Source organism: Salmo salar, chromosome ssa22 (assembly GCF_905237065.1).
Source record: "Salmo salar chromosome ssa22, Ssal_v3.1, whole genome shotgun sequence".
Classification (NCBI taxonomy): domain Eukaryota; kingdom Metazoa; phylum Chordata; class Actinopteri; order Salmoniformes; family Salmonidae; genus Salmo; species Salmo salar.
In genome coordinates this window covers 41756196-41775835 of record NC_059463.1, presented here as the reverse complement: position 1 = coordinate 41775835, position 19640 = coordinate 41756196, and the positions used below count along the sequence as shown (strand labels likewise).

The 19640-nt window shown below is 42.9% G+C and overlaps 1 protein-coding gene across 5 annotated transcripts; it reads right to left on the bottom strand.

The window, feature by feature from the left end:
- Window positions 1-404: 404 nt before the first annotated feature.
- LOC100136472 (ubiquitin carboxyl-terminal hydrolase 48) lies at window positions 405-19487 on the bottom strand. Of its 5 annotated transcripts, none has more exons than XM_014167688.2 (27): window positions 19323-19487; window positions 18600-18734; window positions 18067-18187; window positions 17675-17816; window positions 14657-14784; window positions 14360-14484; window positions 13506-13614; window positions 12364-12497; window positions 12100-12182; window positions 10121-10303; window positions 9660-9797; window positions 9148-9297; window positions 7005-7205; window positions 6657-6771; window positions 6346-6488; window positions 5934-6133; window positions 5643-5786; window positions 3194-3255; window positions 2981-3091; window positions 2717-2847; window positions 2494-2600; window positions 2270-2377; window positions 1899-2081; window positions 1641-1766; window positions 1414-1462; window positions 1262-1288; window positions 405-1134 (listed from the first exon to the last, which is right to left on the bottom strand). In XM_014167688.2, the coding sequence occupies exons 1-27, from the start codon at window positions 19334-19336 to the stop codon at window positions 1112-1114; spliced, it is 3192 nt and encodes a 1063-aa protein (XP_014023163.2). In that variant the 5' UTR covers window positions 19337-19487; the 3' UTR covers window positions 405-1111. The 5 variants fall into 5 exon arrangements, with proteins under 5 accessions (XP_014023163.2, XP_014023167.2, XP_014023164.2 ...); XM_014167692.2 differs by having other exon boundaries at window positions 5664-5786; XM_014167689.2 differs by having other exon boundaries at window positions 10121-10300.
- Window positions 19488-19640: the final 153 nt, after the last annotated feature.

Below are 19640 nucleotides of genomic sequence, written 5' to 3'. Positions count from 1 at the left end.
ACACACATTTATTTTCCAGATTCTGACTGCTTGTTCTGATACTTTTTGGTTATTATATTGCTAAATATTATTCCTGTCAGAGATAGAAAAATAAGCATTTCGCTGCACCTGCGATAACATATGCAAATCTGTGTACACGACCAATAAACTTTGAATCTGAAAACACCAACCGTACTCTCTTGTAGATGCACTACACTATACATCCAGACTTGGTTAACTATGTGTATTAGAGAACGAGAGTCGATACTTTATCAATAACGTAGTGGTCAAAGCATTGAGGTATGAAAGAACGGGTCAGAGAGACGGTTTCCCGGACACAGGATTAGGCTTAATCTGTATTGGGGAAACCTCCCCATAGTTGTTTTGTTCTTCACACAGCGCACAAATAGAGCCAAAACAATGTGTGTGTGAGAAAATCTGTAGAAGAAAAAACAACTTTATTGCCCATATGAAATAACAGTTCACATCAAGGCCTGCATCGGTTTCTGACTGCAGCACAAACCTAATCTAAATGTGCAATGTTTTTTATTCATTTAACAAATATACATATATTTTATTATTCTAAATGCAAGGGAGTATTTTGTTAACTTTGTTGTTGAGGTACTTAATGTTAAACCACCAAACAGTTACAATGTTCAATATTTAAGAGTTGCTCATTCATTCTTTAAATGTTTGAAGAAAATTTGCAGTGAGACCACAATTTTCCTTTGAACAAAAAAAATGTATCTTGTAAAATTCAATTGGGTCGATCCTCTCAGAAGTCTACGGAAGCAGACAGAAGAGAAGTTTGGGTTCCACATTGGAAGATGCCACTCGATTCTCATGACACGTTTCTACTCACAGCCCGGGCGAAGAGAGTGTGACCACAAAGTCCCAGAGAATGTATAAACGTCTTTAAATATTAAAAAGCCAGCAGATCATTTTTAACAGAGAAATAACCAAAGGATTTGCAACAGTCACAGCTTAAAATACAAAAACGAAATCTTTTTAAAAAATGACATAAGAGAAAACAAAATTAAAGCACTTTTTTCCAATTTATGGACACTACAAGCATTTGATTCTTGTTGTCCAGCTTCAGTCCGCCTCGAGGGCAGAGACTGTCATGTCTTCTTCAGTGACCGAGAAGCCCAGTGCCTGAATGGATCCATACAGTATGTTTTATTGATTTGTTGTATGTCAAAGATAACAGCTGCACATACTGCAGATCAGGGTTAAAAAACGAATTCATGCAAACATGATTGCGATCAGAACATACCCTTACCTTTAAATCCTTCTTCAGGCATACAGACTGAAAAAAGAACACAGAAACCGTTGTTAGCGAATGGAATCTTGCAATTCATAGTGTACAAAAGATTCAGCGTATACAAAAGAAAGAAGAGAAATAAAAAAAACGAGAGAAGAAAAGAAACATACCCTGATAAACATCATCCAATGCTGCATAATCTGCTATGGGTTCATCAGCCTGAAAGAAAAAAAGACAAAAACGCAGATTCAGGAATAAGCAACTTCAAACCCTTTGCTGCTCGTCTCCGGTAATGACATGTTCACTTTCATATTAGATACTAGTCTTTACCCCTTTCAATTTGATTTGATTTTAAATTCAAGTTCATAATGGAATGTAATATAAATGCAGTACGTACCTTCAGACAGATGACGCTCTCTGGGATGACTCCTAGGCTGCCGAGGGTGGCAGAGTCGTCCGTTAGACACCGACCATCGATCGACAGATTCTGATCAAACGGGGCCACAGAGAAGGCATGCATGATCTAAGAGAGAACCATTAACACACACCAGAGTTAGGGATCAGGAATCCTTAGATTCAGTGTTGAGCAAAAGCAAGGATGATGCATTATGGTTATTCAAGCCTTCATCGATGGCAACACTGGTGAACCCCTCACTTGTATTTTGAGCTCCTTGAGCGTCTGATTGGCTGAGACGATGAGTGCTCTCTCTCCCCGGAGCTTCCTGTGCCTTGTGCTCCTCCTGATACCCGATTTGCCGCCACTGGCCATGGGGGCCGGACTTGCGGCAGCACCGATGGTGCCGTCACTCAGCCTCTGACGCTTCGCCCCGTCCTCTATCTGGACAGACATGTGACCAGGAAGCAAGGGGAACATCGGGCAATATCCATGTCAACCATCCTCTCAGCACTTCTAACTTCTACATTATTGGTAAATGGCTTAGTTCACAAAACCTTTACTCAAACATTCAATTCTTAGAGACTTATAAGCAATAAAAGTGAAACCGAGGTGAGGGGTTTGTGTCCTACCTGGCTAAAGTCAGGGTCTTGCTCTCCGTCCACCTTAGCAACAGGCTCCTCCCTCTCATCCTCTGCCTCCGACCCACTCACATTCACCTCAGGAGCTGCCTCCATTATCTAAATAGGAAGGCAGTTGTATTCTTCTCTGGAGATTCATACTATTTGCATATTACACTCTGACAGACACATTTACTAAACAGAGAAAGAGGGGAAAGGGAGAGAAAGACACTCACCCTCTTGTCGTCTATGACCTTGCGGACGTAGACTGTGGCTTGTGCGTACTCTCTCATGTCCCTCTGTTGCTGGAAGATGAAACCTTCTCTGCAGTCCCTACAAAGCTCTGGACACAGAACACAAACACAGTCAAACAGTCCCTCTGCACAGTTCTCAAAGAAACATAACAGAATAACAGCATTAAGTCACAGTGGAGGGAAATCATAAGGACTTGAATCTCACCAGGCTGGGTGGTGTACTCCACACTGGAGCCGTTGGGTGTGGCCTGACTGATCCGGCAGATGGAGATTGGCTGATCAACCAGGAAGTGTCTGCTGATCACCTCCCATTCACCGGGCCAGAGAAGAGCTATACTGTGCAGAGGGAACAGCACACAACATGAGACCAGGAGGGATGGATGATAAAGACCAGAGCAGTGCTGTATAGAACACGAAAACAACAACATGGGTCGAGAGGGGTCAGATAGAGGTCAGTGAAGTCACTCACTGTTGGGCGTCTCCCATCAACATGGAGTCATGGGTGAACATGAAGCCTCCATGGGGACAAAGGAGCAAACTGTTCCCCACGCTAGACACTGGGGTGGTCTTAGTGGGCCTCCTACAGAGAGGGAGGGAGTGGACGAGAGAAGTCATGTCTTCTTGGGCTGTTTGAATGGTGAAGCATTCAAAAAACAAAGAGTAGGATTCGGACTGGACTTACCTGATGAACTTTCTCCACTCGTCCACAAAAAACAGAGGAACTATGTAGAGAATGTCCGTCTCCTAAAACAAAGATTGGATTCATCAGTATGTCAACATGTCATCAACAAATATCTTCAGTTCAGCCAATAAGATATCTATCAAGTGTACAAACTGTTAATACCTCTTATTACCAGTGTACTTACTGTAATTCCTCATGTAATAACCTGTGTTATTACACGTGTACTAACGTATTGTCCAGTAGGCTTGGGCAGTATACCGGGGTATTTGGAAAAAGCCACAGGATGGGCAACAACGTAACCATTTTTTTGAAGTTTTTCCATCCATTTGAATAATTGTACTACTTGTTTTTTTACCCCTTTTTCATGGTGTCCAATTGGTAGTTAGTCTTGTGTCATCGCTGCAGCTCAAGGTCAAGAGCCTTGCGACCGTGTCAGCATGCACTGCGCCCGGCCCGCAACCATTTATTTTTCGTATTTGCATTTCATTTCTTTCACTAGCTAATGCGAGTGAAGTGCTGGCACTTTAGAGCCCACTCAATGTCCATCTTATGTTCGCTAACGTTAGCTTGACAATTAGCGTTTACCTTTCCACAACACACGGAGTGGAAAAGGGATTTGTCCCATCATGTGTTTACGTACAGCCGACAGTCAGCAAACTCAGCATCACAACAGGAGGGGCAGACACGGGTAGCTACGTCCAATAATTCATCTCCATGACACAAACTCCGTACATGTCTGTGTGTTGCAGCTCGAGAATCGGGATGTTAGATTTACTCAGCGGATTTATTTTTTATTAAAATATATATATATTAGCTTTTGGAGAAGTCATTAGCCTAGGGGTTCACATACTTTTCCCAACCTACGCTGTGAATGTTTAAATTATGTATTCAATATACAGACCTGCCAACATGCACGCATTTTGTTGGCAGGTCTGTATATTGAATACATAATTTAAACATTTACAGCGTAGGTTGGAAAAAGTATGTGAACCCCTAGTCTAATGACTTCTCCAAAAGCTAATTGGAGTCAGGAATCAGCTAACCTGGAGTCCTATCATTGAGATGTTGGTAAGAGCTGCCTTGCCCTATAAAAACAAAAAACTCACAAAATGTGAGTTTGCTATTACAAAAAGCAATGCCTGATGTGAACCATTAATAATTGTTGACTTGCATAAAGCTGGAAAGGGTTACAAAAGTATCTCTAAAAGCCTTGATGTTCATCAGTCCACGGTAAGACAAATTGTCTATAAATGGAGAAAGTTCAGCACTGTTGCTATTCTCCCAAGGAGTGGCCGTCCAGCAAAGATGACGGCAAGAGCACAGCGCAGAATGCTCAATGAGGTTAAGAAAAATCCTAGAATGTCAGCTAAAGACTTACAGAAATCTCTGGAACATGATAACATCTCTGTTGACGAGTCTATGATACGTAAAACACTAAACAAGAATGGTGTTCATGGGAGGACACCACAGAAGAAGCAACTGCTGTCCCAAAAAAACATGGCTGCATGTCTGAAGTTTGCAAAAGTGAACCTGGATGTTCCACAGCGCTACTGGCAAAATATTCTCTGGACAGATGAAACTATCTGTCCGCCAATTGAAGCTCAACAGAAGTTGGGTGATGCAAAGGACAACGACCAAAATCATAGAAGAAGTAAATCATCAACAGAATGGCTTCAACAAAAGAAAATACATCTTCTGGAGTGACCTCAACCCAATTGAGATTCTGTGGCATGACCTCAAGAGAGCAGTTCACACCAGACATCCCAAGAATATTGCTGAACTGAAACAGTTTTGTAAAGAGGAATGGTCCAAAATTCCTCCTGACCGTTGTGCAGGTCTGATCCGCAACTACAGAAAACATTTGGTTGAGGTTATTGCTGACAAAGGAGGGCCAACCAGTTATTAAATCCAAGGGTTCATATACTTTTCCACCCTGCACTGTGAATGTTTACATGGTGTGTACAATAAAGACATGAACACGTATAATTGTTTGTGTGTTATTAGTTTAAGCAGACTGTCTATTGTTGTGACCTAGATGAAGATCAGATCAAATTGTTTGACCAATTTATACAGAAATCCAGGTATTTCCAAAGGGTTCACATACTTTCTTGCCACTAAGTGGCTGAATGAATGAGACGGACATCACAGCATTAGCTTTCTGCTGTGTTTGAGAAATCTGTACCGCTGCCAAACCATCTTGATTTCCTTGCGTTTTTCTCCTCTCCATTCTCGGCCCATCTGCTCCCCCCACCCATTCTCTGAGCAGAGCAGGCAGACCAGTTACCCTAGCGACTCCACAGACACAGCGTGTACACATGCTGCTCCAGAGCCAGGACTGTTCTTCCTTCAGACAAGCATGCGTCAAAACTTTGTTCATTTGCACAATGTCTCGTTCATATTCACTTGTAAATGTCCACTAACCAAAAATGACAGTCGGTATTGTTATTACCTGTGCACTGACAGTTATTACCTGCGGCCACTTGGTGAGTGTGGGTCTGTTCTTCTCCTGGAACAGGTTGAGGAGGGAGCTCTTTTGTTCTGACGCCATCATCCTGTTCAGAGCCTCATTCTCTTTCCCCTCACGCTCCAGCCTCTACAGGAAAACCCACAGGGATACCACACAGCTAATAGGAATGTGACCAGCTCAATTTGGTTTTTCCATTCACAAGGCTTGAGAGGAGTAGGGAGAGAGACAACAGTATCTCTATCCCTCCCACCACCTCGGTCCATCCCTTCTTACCAGGCACTGCTGACAGGGCTCCTGTAGCTGGGTGAACTGGGGGGCTCTGGGGAAATACACCCTCAGTTTGGACCACACCTCCTCCGTCACCAGCCGCCTCTCGCTCTCCAGGATACTCAGACCACCATGCCGACAGAGGATGTCCTCGTTGAAGGTCTTCATCTCCTCCTCGTCTTCATCCTGGTTCTCTGGGCCGTACTCTGGAATCAGACAGCAATAGTCAAACAATACTGGGCCACACTGATAAAGAACCAGACAGCAATAACCAATCTAATCAATCATGATCTCCGCACAAAGGAGGTGAATACATGTTATTTCTGACATGACTAATAATATTGTAGTTAACTACTCTACATGTCATTGTGACAAGTAGTTTTCCAAGTTGTACTCTGACCTCTGCTGGTTTGTGTACCTTTTGTAGCAGTGATCGCTGGTCCCTCTCCGTTGCTTTTGCCGTCGATGTGTTTGGTCTCCTCCTCGTCCTCATCCAGCTGCTCCAAGGCCAGCTGTCTCCAGCTCCGAAGAGACGTCTTGCCCACCCAGTAGCCCTCATCACTGTCAGATAGGGGTGAGATATTAGAACATACACACATTGCGCAAACTGCAATCGCTAGCTGCAGTACTACAAACATGTCTGGATCAATAAAAAAAGATACAGTTATTTTGTCTAACTTTCTGCACCGCGAGGACTGTTTTACGAACACTGTGTGAGTGAGTGGTTACCTTTTGGGCGGGCCCTTGACAAGGTTGGTGACTTCTTTGTAGTCCTCGGCCAGCTGGTTCTTTAGCCGCAGCACCCTGCATCTCTGGCCCACACATTCCTCACAGAGAGTTGACCCTGGACACAGGGTCACACACACACACACACACACACACACACACACGAGGTCAGAGGTCACAGAGAGGAGCTGAGACTATCCATGCATACAAAAAAAAAAGAGACTATCCATGCGTACACATTTTTTTTTTTTAAATGCATGAAATGAAATGTATGCATTCACTACTGTAAGTCGCTCTGGATAAGAGCGTCTGCTAAATGACTAAAATGTAAATATCAGCAATGTCTTTTACCATCTAGTCTGGGTCCTCCGCCATATCTGTCAAAGAGAAGCTCTGCTGCTTTAACGGAGATCCTCTTGGCCTCCCCCACCTTGTCTGGGTGAAGTTTACCGTGAGAACACAGGAAGTTGCCATTGTCGATTTCTTTAGTGACCGTCGAGTCGTCCAGCCATTTCTTCAACCACTCCAGAGGCACAAACTCATACTGCTGGCCTGGAACAAACACACAAACATGAAACACTCTACCCAGACCTCAACCTTCTAAGATGGACATCTTAGTTGAACTTCAGTGCTGGGCAAAAGAACTCTGTGTAAAGAAAAGGGGCAACACACAGTATATTGCACTCGTACAACATTTATTGTAAATACATCAGAGCTATATTCTTGTGTGCCTTTGTTTATTTACAAAGTAAGCATAGCTACTGTTAATGCACCTGCATAGCATACCAGGGATGTGGTATAATTAGGGCTGTCAAAATTATCTCCGCAAATTATTTCTGACGCCGTTAATTGCGACTCCATTTCTTTTCCGCACTGACCCTTTTAAAGCGCAGAACACAACTACAGCCAATGCTTGTGCCTTTACATCGCTGAAGACCGTGTGCCTCTAGCTAGCAACCTGATAACTTGACCACAAAATTGGATGGCACAGGAAGAACTGAGAAGGAATAGGCTACTTAAAGTTATCTGGGCCCAGTTTCCCCGATAGTGATGCAACTTAGGCTTAGGGGTGTTTTAATGATGCATCTTTCCTACAATGGCCGAAGATCTGCGTTCCCCAAAACGCCATGCACAGAGAACAGTCGCTAAGTGCGTCGTTGGAGCATGTGTCGATATTGACAGGATAGAAAGGGAGTGCTGCTCTTGGATCAGCTATATCCATTCAGATATTACCTTAACATTAGAATTATTTCACAATACTGACTACAGATCAGCTATATCCATTCAGATATTACCTTAACATTAGAATTATTTCACAAAACTGACGATGGATCAGCTCCTTGGGAGATATTACCAACTGAGGCTGCAAATATTGAGGTGGCTTATTCAAATTGCTTAGGATACCTAATAAAAATGCACAAAAATCACAGATTTGGTACAACATCGCGCACGTTAGGCAATACATCATGATATATAATGAGACAAATTACAGAGTTGCCTACAGGTAGCAAAATATAACTCGATAGATTGAACATTTCATTTATTTTAATATGAATGAAATAGGCCTATAGTCTACTGTTTATATTTTAATGCCGTCATCTCGGTTTTAATTTGACGCGTATTTTTATACGTCGCTTGTTTGTATCAATTGTAGACATTGGCAACTTTATATTTGTAGTCAACTATGTTCTGAAGTTATCACAGTCACAGAGAGACAGTTAAACCATGGGATTCTATGTTTATAGTAGATTTTCTGTGTATAAAGTGACGCGGGAGGGCAAAAAGCATCCAACGAGGCACTTAGCAGTTGTACGAGTGGTCTGAGGCAGGCGTTAGATTACGAGCGTTTTCAAGTGCAACGTTAATAATGAGGGTTTAGGGAAACAGCTGGGAGATTTAACAAGGCTCCTACGAAGGTTCTCACAATGAACTCATTAGCCTTGAGATGCTTTTGGGAAACAGAGCCCTGAACCGTACAGATGGTTACAGTGTTTTCAGAAGATTGTTGGACAAATGTAAAAGCTCTTTGTATCCATAGAGCCAGGTTTTTCCTGTAGTCACTCATTTAGAATGCCTGCAGCAGTAACAGTACTTAAAGCGTTGTGTTGTGCATAAGTGTTAAGCTTCAAGAACATTGACGAGAGTAGGCCTACTTAAACATATGGAGCATAAATAGCTGTATGTTACAGTGACTTGTGTTTAAGGGGAAAATGCTATGAAAACATTCGGATGTAGATGCTTTTGTGTTTCCGTCCCTTACAAATCAAAACATAGTATGCCTGTAACTCAATGCACTGCTTTTTAAAATGGAAAAATCTTTTAGGGACAAATTTGAGCACATTCAAAAATTGCAATAACTAATGCCATCAACTCGATTAATTATTTTAATCGTTTAACAGTCCTAGTTATAATACATTATACAACATCATGAACAAAGAACTACTTTCATATTGCAATATTGTGGTAGCTGGGGTAAGGGGATGTTTTTACCGACCGTCTTCCGCAGGTAAAAGCTCGTAGAGTTCCTTCACCTCTTCGTGCTTGGCCTTGCCCTTGTCGACGCTCTGCTTGCGCATGTCGGCCATCTCCAGGCACCACTCCTCAAACTTCCTGTTGTCTCGGTCCACCAGCCTCTGCAGAAAGCCTGGCACAGACAGAGGGCTCCCACTGATATCACAGCTACCGTTGCTGGGTTCAAAGGTCATACAAACAACATTCTAACCACCTCACATCTGCAGCAACAGGTAGAGTACCATGCATATCTAGCTGACTTCAGTTGCAGGGAATATACAACTATACAAGTCTTACCGGGGAATAGCTTTAACCGCCTACACATTTCTTCTTACCTATTTTTCCCCTGGGGTGGTAACTTTGGTTGATTATTTTAATAAAGTATGTCAAAGGGCTGTACACACTGGAGCTATCCAGCTAGCTCAGTTGTTAACTTGTACATAATGTATTGAACTACAGTCATCACCAGGTGCAGTCCAGTAGTTAGATCCTCACCTGGCACGTCAACGTTGGTCTCCATGGGGTCAGTGTCCTCCTCTCTATGGCACTTGTACACCAGCATGTAGGCGTTCCTGGAGCAGTGGTATCCTTTACTGCACTTGGGCTTACGGGTCTGAGACTTCACCGTCTCGGCTGGAGAAAGAGCAGAACAGCCGCAGAGAACAGGTATAAGAAGCCATGTTGAAGAGCGGTAAGTTCCTTTATTCTTCCCGTCTTGTTTTTATTTTATCTCCTACATTTGTTGTCTTACTGTTTAGTGTTACGATTTTAGATGCACTTTAAATAAATATTGGTTTTATTAAGGGAGTGGGTGTGGGAATTTTACCACCAAACAAAAGTCAGTTTTTAACCAAGCTGTGTTACAAAACAATACAGCTACAATTCAGGGGAGAAGAGGGGAGAAGAGGTTAAGGGGGCACAAGAGGACTAATGCAGAAAGGAGCAGGGAGGCTCACCGATGTCCTCCTCGATGCCCAGCTGTAGCTTCTTGCCCTCCATCTTCTCAATGTCCTCGTCGTTGAACTTGTACCAGTCGCTGGTGCGGGCGTCTCGCACGTGTGCGATGTAGTGACCCGAGTAAGCGCTGACCCCGCGGTGGATCAGGACCGCACTCAGCTCGTACACACACTTCTCATCTTCTGGGGATGCCACCCAAAGAGACCCAAAACAAACACACAGCATGGATTGTGTGTGTCTATATGTCATAATGTATAGTAAAGGGGCAGCTTTTATCATACCATTGTCACAGAACTTTGGTCATGTACAGTGGGGGAAAAAAGTATTTGATCTCCTGCTGATTTTGTACGTTTGCCCACTTACAAAGAAAGGATCAGTCTAAAATTTTAATAGTAGGTTTATTTGAACAGTGAGAGACAGAATAACAACAAAAAATCCGGAAAAACGCATGTCACAAATGTTATAAATTGATTTGCGTTTTAATGAGGGAAATAAGTATTTGACCCCTCTGCAAAACATGACTTAGTACTTGGTGGCAAAACCCTTGTTGGCAATCAGAGGTCAGACGTTTCTTGTAGTTGGCCACCAGGTTTGCACACATCTCAGGAGGGATTCTGTCCCACTCCTCTTTGCAGATCTTCTCCAAGTCATTAAGGTTGAGGCTGACGTTTGGCAACTCGAACCTTCAGCTCCCTCCTCAGATTTTCTATGGGATTAAGGTCTGGAGACTGGCTAGGCCACTCCAGGACCTTAATGTGCTTCTTCTTGAGCCACTCCTTTGTTGCCTTGGCCGTGTGTTTTGGGTCATTGTCATGCTGGAATACCCATCCACAACCCATTTTCAATGCCCTGGCTGAGGGAAGGAGGTTCTCACCCAAGATTTGACGGTACATGGCCCCGTCCATCATCCCTTTGATGCGGTGAAGTTGTCCTGTCCCCTAAGCAGAAAAACACCCCCAAAGCATAATGTTTCCACCTCCATGTTTGACGGTGGAGATGGTGTTCTTGGGGTCATAGGCAGCATTCCTCCTCCTCCAAACACGGCGAGTTGAGTTGATGTCAAAGAGCTCCATTTTGGTCTCATCTGACCACAACAGTTTCACCAGTTGTCCTCTGAATCATTCAGATGTTCATTGGCAAACTTCAGACGGACATGTATATGTATTCTTGAGTAGGGGGTCCTTGCAGGTGCTGCAGGATTTCAGTCATTCACGGCGTAGTGTGTTACCAATTGTTTTGTTGGTGACTATGGTCCCTGCTGCCTTGAGATCATTGACAAGATCCTTCCGTGTAGTTCTGGGCTGATTCCTCACCGTTCTCATGATCATTGCAACTCCACGAGGTGAGATCTTGCATGGCGCCCCAGGCCGACGGATATTGACAGTTCTTTTGTGTTTCTTCCATTTGCGAATAATCGCACCAACTGTTGTCACCTTCTCACCAAGCTGCTTGCCGATGGTCTTGTAGCCCATTCCAGCCTTGTGTAGGTCTACAATCTTGTCCCTGACATCCTTGGAGAGCTCTTTGGTCTTGGCCATGGTGGAGAGTTTGGAATCTGATTGATTGATTGCTTCTGTGGACAGGTGTCTTTTTTACAGGTAACAAGCTGCGGTTAGGAGCACTCCCTTTAAGAGTGTGCTTCTAATCTCAGCTCGTTACCTGTATAAAAGACACCTGGGAGCCAGAAATCTTTCTGATTGAGAGGGGTTCAAATACTTATTTCCCTCATTAAAATGCTAATCAATTTATAACATTTCTGACATGCGTTTTTCTGGATATTTGTGTTGTTATTCTGTCTCTCACTGTTCAAATAAACCTACCATTAAAATTATAGACTGATCCTTTCTTTGTCAGTGGGCAAACGTACAAAATCAGCAGGGGATCAGATACTTTCCCCCCTACTGTATCTGTATCATTAAATATTCGGCCACATGTATAGAATGAGGACAGTGTTGAGCCATTGCAAGGCTGGCGATACCTTTTCCCTCCAGAAACGGGCCCATGTCCAGCTGCTCTGGAAAACTGATGAAGGTGTTGAGCTTCTTCTTGTGACCCGTTTGTCTGGGAATCAGAAGACAGAAAACATTCAGCAACAGTACCGAGTTAGAGTTGTTGCATTGACCCTTAGTGATACTGCATATGGCCACTACTAGTGAAGGTATGTACGTTTTGAGTTGTGGGCTGAGGGATGGTAGACTAGAGACCCTTCTACAAAACAACAGACTGAATGAATCAAACTGACCTGTCGAAGACAAAACGCATGAGCTGCAGGTTTAGTACGCGTGGGAGGCTGTGCAGTTTGATGCGTCGGGTGGCATTCTGTTTGCTCTGGCAGCTCTCACAGAAGTAGCGGTTGTCACCGTCCAGCTTCTCCTCCTGCAGGGAGCGATCACAGGGTCAACACTAGGTCAAACATTATTATTTTACTCTGAACTGTTCAACCCAACTACTCACAAATGTTATTTTAAAACTCAGTCAGTCTGTTACACCACAATTAATTACCTAGGGAAAATAACCCTGATGTCATAACGCATTAATACCTTGGGGAACCGATGTCATAACGCATTAATACCTTGGGGAACCGATGGCATAACGCATTAATACCTTGGGGAACCGATGTCATAACGCATTAATACCTTGGGGAACCGATGTCATAACGCATTAATACCTTGGGGAACCGATGTCATAACGCATTAATACCTTGGGGAACCGATGTCATAACGCATTAATACCTTGGGGAACCGATGTCATAACGCATTAATACCTTGGGGAACCGATGTCATAACGCATTAATACCTTGGGGACCCGATGTCATAACGCATTAATACCTTGGGGACCCGATGTCATAACGCATTAATACCTTGGGGAACCGATGGCATAACGCATTAATACCTTGGGGAACCGATGGCATAACGCATTAATACCTTGGGGAACCGATGGCATAACGCATTAATACCTTGGGGAACCGATGGCATAACGCATTAATACCTTGGGGAACCGATGGCATAACGCATTAATACCTTGGGGAACCGATGGCATAACGATTCTTGGGGAACCGATGGCATAACGCATAATACCTTGGGGAACCGATGGCATAACGCATTAATACCTTGGGGAACCGATGGCATAACGCATTAATACCTTGGGGAACCGATGGCATAACGCATTAATACCTTGGGGAACCGATGGCATAACGCATTAATACCTTGGGGAACACTGACATCATTACGCATGATTAACTTTTGAACTCAGAACTTGATGTGTCATCAAAATGCATTAGTTAAACTAATGAACTATATGCTGTCATAATGCATAATCGCCTTAAAGAACAACATGATGCATCATCATCTTCATGACTAATGTGATGTCAGAATGCAAGGTTACCTTGAGAAACTCTGTGACACATTCTGTAAGGTTCTTGTGGCCCTGGATGTTGAGCTCCAGTTCGTAGTATCGGGACGGCAGGGGAGAAGCGCGGCCACACTGGTTACACCTGTCATAAACCCACAGACTAAGACACTCAAGAGTCTGCATCTGTTATTGCCATTTCTAAGGAAGTTTGAAAAGGTGTTGTGTAGAAGTCTGGGTTGAGTTAAGGCAACTAAAACCTAGGTACTAGTAGGAGAAACGTTTTTATCTTGATCCAAAATCATAAATGGCAAAAGCTTGGCCCGGATAAAAGCATAACCTTAGCAGCCATAAAGCCAAACCTCTAGTAAACATCCCTAGTGACCAACCTGACATGAACCGCCCAGTTAAATCTGTCTTTATGATGTCAATAAAAGACAAAAAATCCTGTTGTATTTCTGACTGGCACCACCACTGTGAAAGCACAAAATAGTAAAGACGCTTGACTTTATAAAACCACCCATAAAGCAAAAAAGGACATCTCTCATGGCAACCTGAAGATTCCAAATTCGTACAAATAAAACTACCACTGGGTTGTTAGATGGTTTTTATTAATTTTTTTATTTAACTAAGGCAAGTCAGTTAAGAACAAATTCTTATTTACAAAGACGGCCTACCCTGGCCAAACCCGGACGACGCTGGACCAATTGAGCGCCGCCCTATGGGACTTCCAATCACGGCCGTTTGTGATACAGCCTGGATTCTAACCAGGTTGTCTGTAGTGAAGCCTCTAGCACTGAGACGCAGTGCCTTAGACCGCTGCATCACTCGGGAGCCCAATGTTACTTAAGTCTGATTAAAGTTGACGGGTGAATGTAGTGCTGGCTTACACAGTGACGTAAGACATCTGTCCACAGAATTGCAGCTGAATGACATTCTGCAGGTTTGGGTTCTTCTGTTTGGATAATGTGTCCTCCAATAGCGAAAGGAAGAGCTTAGAGAACTCTTGAGCGTCCTGAATGTGAAAGAAAGGCAAGAGATAGAGATGACGATGAGTAAAATAAAAATAGTTTACATTTTAATTGTATTCTTATTTTTCTTCCTATACACACTATAAAAAATAACTAAGCTTCTCCAAAACATTGTTAACTCTTCAGACTTTCCTGAGCATGTAAAAAGATGACTACCTGCTGTTGTCCTGTGTCCAGCCCTAGCGCCTTGACCAGCCCCGAGGGGTCAATGTACCTTCTGTTGCTGTTCTGAAGCAGCGCAAACAGGTACTGCAGGTGTTCACATATGCTGCGAGGCTCGTAGTCTGAGAAAGGGACAATGGTGTAAGGACTTCAATTTGGGTTTACCTTTTCAAGATGATTCATTAGATACATGGGCGTCGATACAATACAGGAACAATATGTTTAAGTTTGAAACTATTCTGTGTGATCCAGTTTGATTAGAGGAACAAATTGATGTGATTTGGTTCGATGGACACTAACATTTGTTGCATAAACACATTCATTTTCCATTGTAAATTAAAATCTGCTGCTAATGAGCTGGGCCTCTCTGAGCAGCATCTGTTTGAGCTGACTTCGGTGTGTGTGTGTAAATGATGTATGTAGGCACCTGAGCTGAGCCATAAGGGAAACTGGGAAACCTTTCCATTACTGACCCAACGCTCTAACCACTAGGCTACCTGCTGTCCCTAGAAGTTCAGCCACCCCACTATCAGTTGGGGGGCAATGTTTGTTTTTTGTCCCCCCCTTGTCATTTTTGTGTTAGAGCTAGTAATGTATCAATATCTACCTGTAAAAAAATTGCTATGACATAGCCAATGAAAATAAGAAATTAATCAACCTCACCCTGTATATCAAATTACTCTCTCATATTTGATAGATAGATATATATATCTATCTAACACACAAGTTCAAAAGTTTGGGGTCACTTGGAAAACAAGGACATTTCCATGAAAACATACATGAAATTAGTTGCTAAATGAATAGGAAATATAATCAAGACGTTGACAAGGTTATAAATAATGATTTTTAATTGAAATAATAATTGTGTCCTTCAAACTTTGCTTTCGTCAAAGAATCCTCCATTTGCAGCAATTACAGCCTTGCAGACCTTTGGCATTCTAGTTGTCAATTTGTTGAGGTAATCTGAAGAGATCTCACCCCATGCTTCCTGAAGAACCTCCCACAAGTTGGATTGGCTTGATGGGCACTTCTTACGTACCATACGGTCAAGCTGCTCCCACAACAGCTCAATAGGGTTGAGATCCGGTGACTGTGCCTGCCACTCCATTATAGACAGAATACCAGCTGATTGCTTCTTCCCTAAATAGTTCTTGCATAGTTTGGAGGTGTGCTTTGGGTCATTGTCCTGTTGTAGGAGGAAATTGGCTCCAATTAAGCGCCATCCACAGGGTATGGCAATGTTGCAAAATGGAGTGATAGCCTTCCTTCTTCAAGATCCCTTTTACAAATCTCCCACTTTACCACCGCCAAAGCACCCCCAGACCATCACATTGCCTCCACCGTGCTTGACAGATGGTGTCAAGCACTCCTCCAGCAATGTTCTTCTTTGTGATCCGAACACCTCAAACTTAGATTCGTCTGTCCATAACACTTTTTTTTCCAATCTACCTCTGTCCAGTGTCTGTGTTCTTTTCCCCATCTTAATATTTTCTTTTTATTGGTCAGTCTGAGATAAGGCTTTTTCTTTGCAACTCTGCCTAGAAGGCCAGCATCCCGGAGTTGCCTCTTCACTGTTGACGTTGAGACTGGTGTTTTGCGGTTACTATTTAATGAAGCTGCCAGTTGAGGACTTGTGAGGCATCTGTTTCTCAAACTAGACACTAATGTACTTGTCCTCTTGCTCAGTTGTGCACCGTGGCCTCCCACTCCTCTTTATATTCTGGTTAAAGCCAGTTCGCGCTGTTCTGTGAAGGGAGTAGTACACAGCATTGTACGAGAGCTTCAGTTTTTTGGCAATTTCTCGCACGGGATAGCCTTCATTTCTCAGAACAAGAATAGACTGACGAGTTTCAGAAGAAAGTTCTTTGTTTCTGGCCATTTTGAGCCTGTAATCAAACCCACAAATGCTGATGCTCCAGATACTCAACTAGTCTAAAGGCCAGTTTTATTCCTTCTTTAATCAGAACAACAGTTTTCTGCTCTGCTAACATAATTGCAAAAAGGGTTTTCTAATGATCAATTAGCCTTTTAAAATTATAAACTTGGATTAGCTAACAACGTGCCATTGGAACACAGGAGTGATGGTTGCTGATAATGGGCCTCTGTAAGCTTTTGTAGATATTCCATTTTTTTTTTTTTTCTAAAGCAGTTTCCGGCTACAATAGTCATTTACAACATTCACAATGTCTACACTGTATTTCTGATCAATTTGATGTTATTTTAAAATGGACAAAAAAATATGCTTTTCTTTCAAAAACAAGGACATTCTTAAGTGACCCCAAACTTTTGAACGGTAGTCTGTGTGTGTGTGTGTGTATATATATATATATATTTATTGTTTCAAGTAAAACTACCAAAACCATTGCTGATGGTGAACCTGAATGTATAACCAGCATGTATAACCAGATGAGTTGTGTCTCCGGCAGGAGCTTAGGCTACTTTTATTCAGGTAAAACACCATTTTCAGCACATTTGACAAAATGGCACAAACAGATGTGCCAGATCAGGAATTGACCTAGTTCTCGTTGGTCAAGCTGCACACCGCAGTTTCACTAGGCTACTGATATTGCCTGGGGTTGTTCGGTATGCAATATTAAATCAATGACTGTCAACCCAATAGTCATTATTTGGAGGGTGCTTATATTTCTCCTGTGACACACAAGTGTGTAATGCTAATGTGTTACATGTGCCAACTCCCCGTGCCTTGCTCAAGGGCACCGTGACAGTTTACCTTGTCGACGCCGGTATTTGAACCAGCAACCTTTTAGTTACTGGGCCAACAATCTAATCTTGAGGCTACCTGCCGCCAATTACATGCTTAGTTAGACACTGAAGGACAGGATGTAGTTGTCACAAAATATTTGGGTTTTTTGGAAGGTTGAGAGAAAGTAATCCGTTTGGGCTCCCAAAGGCCGATGCACTTATATTTTAAACATATGAACCGTGGACCGATGCGCATCGGTAAATTGTTACATCCCTACAATCTGGGCTCATCTCCAAGGGCTAGCACACCTGAGTCCATGTTGTGCTCCTCTGCCCGGGCATTCTGACACAGGTACAGTGTCCTGCGCAGCTCCAGGTTGTGGAACCACACCTGCAGGAAGGTGTTGACGTAACATGTGGCGCCCAGGTTCGTCAGACCCACAAACGTGTTCTGAGAAAGGGGGAGGGCGAGAATGAGAGGGGATAGAGAAAGGCGGGAGGAGGGGAGTGAGTAAGAGAGAGATGGACAAGTTCAAGCAACTGTATCTCTAATTCATCCAGTGTTTTCAAATCAGTGCAGATGAAAGGCAGACAATTTAACTTGAAGTGGACCCAAGTAATGTGGATTTAAAAACAGGCAGGAGCACCTCCTTGCAGGTGTAAATCTGTGTTCATGATGAATGTTGTGGATTTAGGCCTACCTTGTCCCGGCGCTCTGAATTTGGATCATCAATGTTGTGGAAGCTGTTTTCGTTGATCTCTCCCAACCAGGCATGTTCCCCAATACCGACAAGACAATTTGGGTTCCCTTTACAATTCCTCCTTTATAAGCAAAGTCAGGGGGAGAGATGTCAATATCCTAATAATCTCTTTCACACATTTTTTAAGCAAATAGAGACAGTTGCTTCAGGCATTGAAACTTGAGAATAACATCAAGCATTAGGAAGCAGATGCCGTTCTGTAATGTGAATATCAAAATACTAGAGGAGAGGAAACGAGTCATTAAGTGTTTCACCCATCTTTCCATAGCTGATATCTCATATTGTGACTGCACATGACATTCAGCTGAGTGACTAGCTAGCTACATGATAATCAAATTGCAGACAAAATAAGATAGTTATGCAACACAACTCACTCTTAGCGATCTGGCAACATTATAGCAGTGAATATGACATAAACGACAAGTTTTAAGTATGGGAATTGAAGAAATTGTTAGCTATGTGTGCCCATTTACCTGCATGCTCCCCTCTTGCACGGCGGTACACAGATTCGGTAAGCTATCTCAATATGTTCCCGGTGTATGTCCTCCGGTCTCACAGACTCGACCCAGCGCCAGGCTGCTTTCTCAAGCTGTACGCGAGGCGCCATTCTGGAAGAAAAACAGAGCTTACCATGGGTACCCTGACAAAGAGGTGCCAAGGATGCTCCGGCCTAGTTTAACTTGCCCTGCTAGCACAGCTAACTTAGTCACTCAACGTCGTTAGTTAGCCAGTAGGCAAAATATAGCTAGCTATAGTAGTCGGCGGCAGAAAAACGCCCCAAAAATAATACAATGTTAAGCACAGCAGGCAACCAGTTGAAATGAAACAATTTAATTACATAAACTAAACGTCCTAACATAACACTATAATCAGATCAGCTGATGCTCGTAACTAACTAGCTACCAATCATCATGCTAGCTTGTCAGATATTTCCCACTGCAAATAACTGCGTAGCTAGCTAGCTCCCAAGCTAACTAGCTACCCATCATCATGTCTTGCTAACGTTAGCAGTTTTTTTTAGAATTAAATGTACATTCGAACCTTTCGTGCGTGTATCACAAACTTCTGATTTTGCAGCTGCATATATTTTTTCATATTTTATTCACAGTTTGTTTTAGATTTAGCGCCCTTGCGTCAGTTTTTAAATAAATATTTCATCCTTCAGTTTCAAACTTGTGAAAGGCGCAAGTACTTACGCATGACGTGCCATTGTTGTCTACGTAGCTACGTCCCTTTCAAAGAAAAGGCGGTTGGTGGAGCAAATCGCAGTGGGTATTTCCGAAGACAGTAAATACACTTGAGTTTTTCTTCTCGATTATTGGACGCATTCGTCTATGATCGGCAGAAACCTCCATCCAGTATGTTTTTTCATCCCGTCTGTATCTAGTAACGGGAAACTCTTTTCACGCCACTTCAATATCGAAGTGACATTTTCGTAGAGGGTTGGGATATCGTACGCAGCAGGTTAGGATAATTAACCTAGCAGGTTAGCAAAATGGTTGTGTGTAACCTTT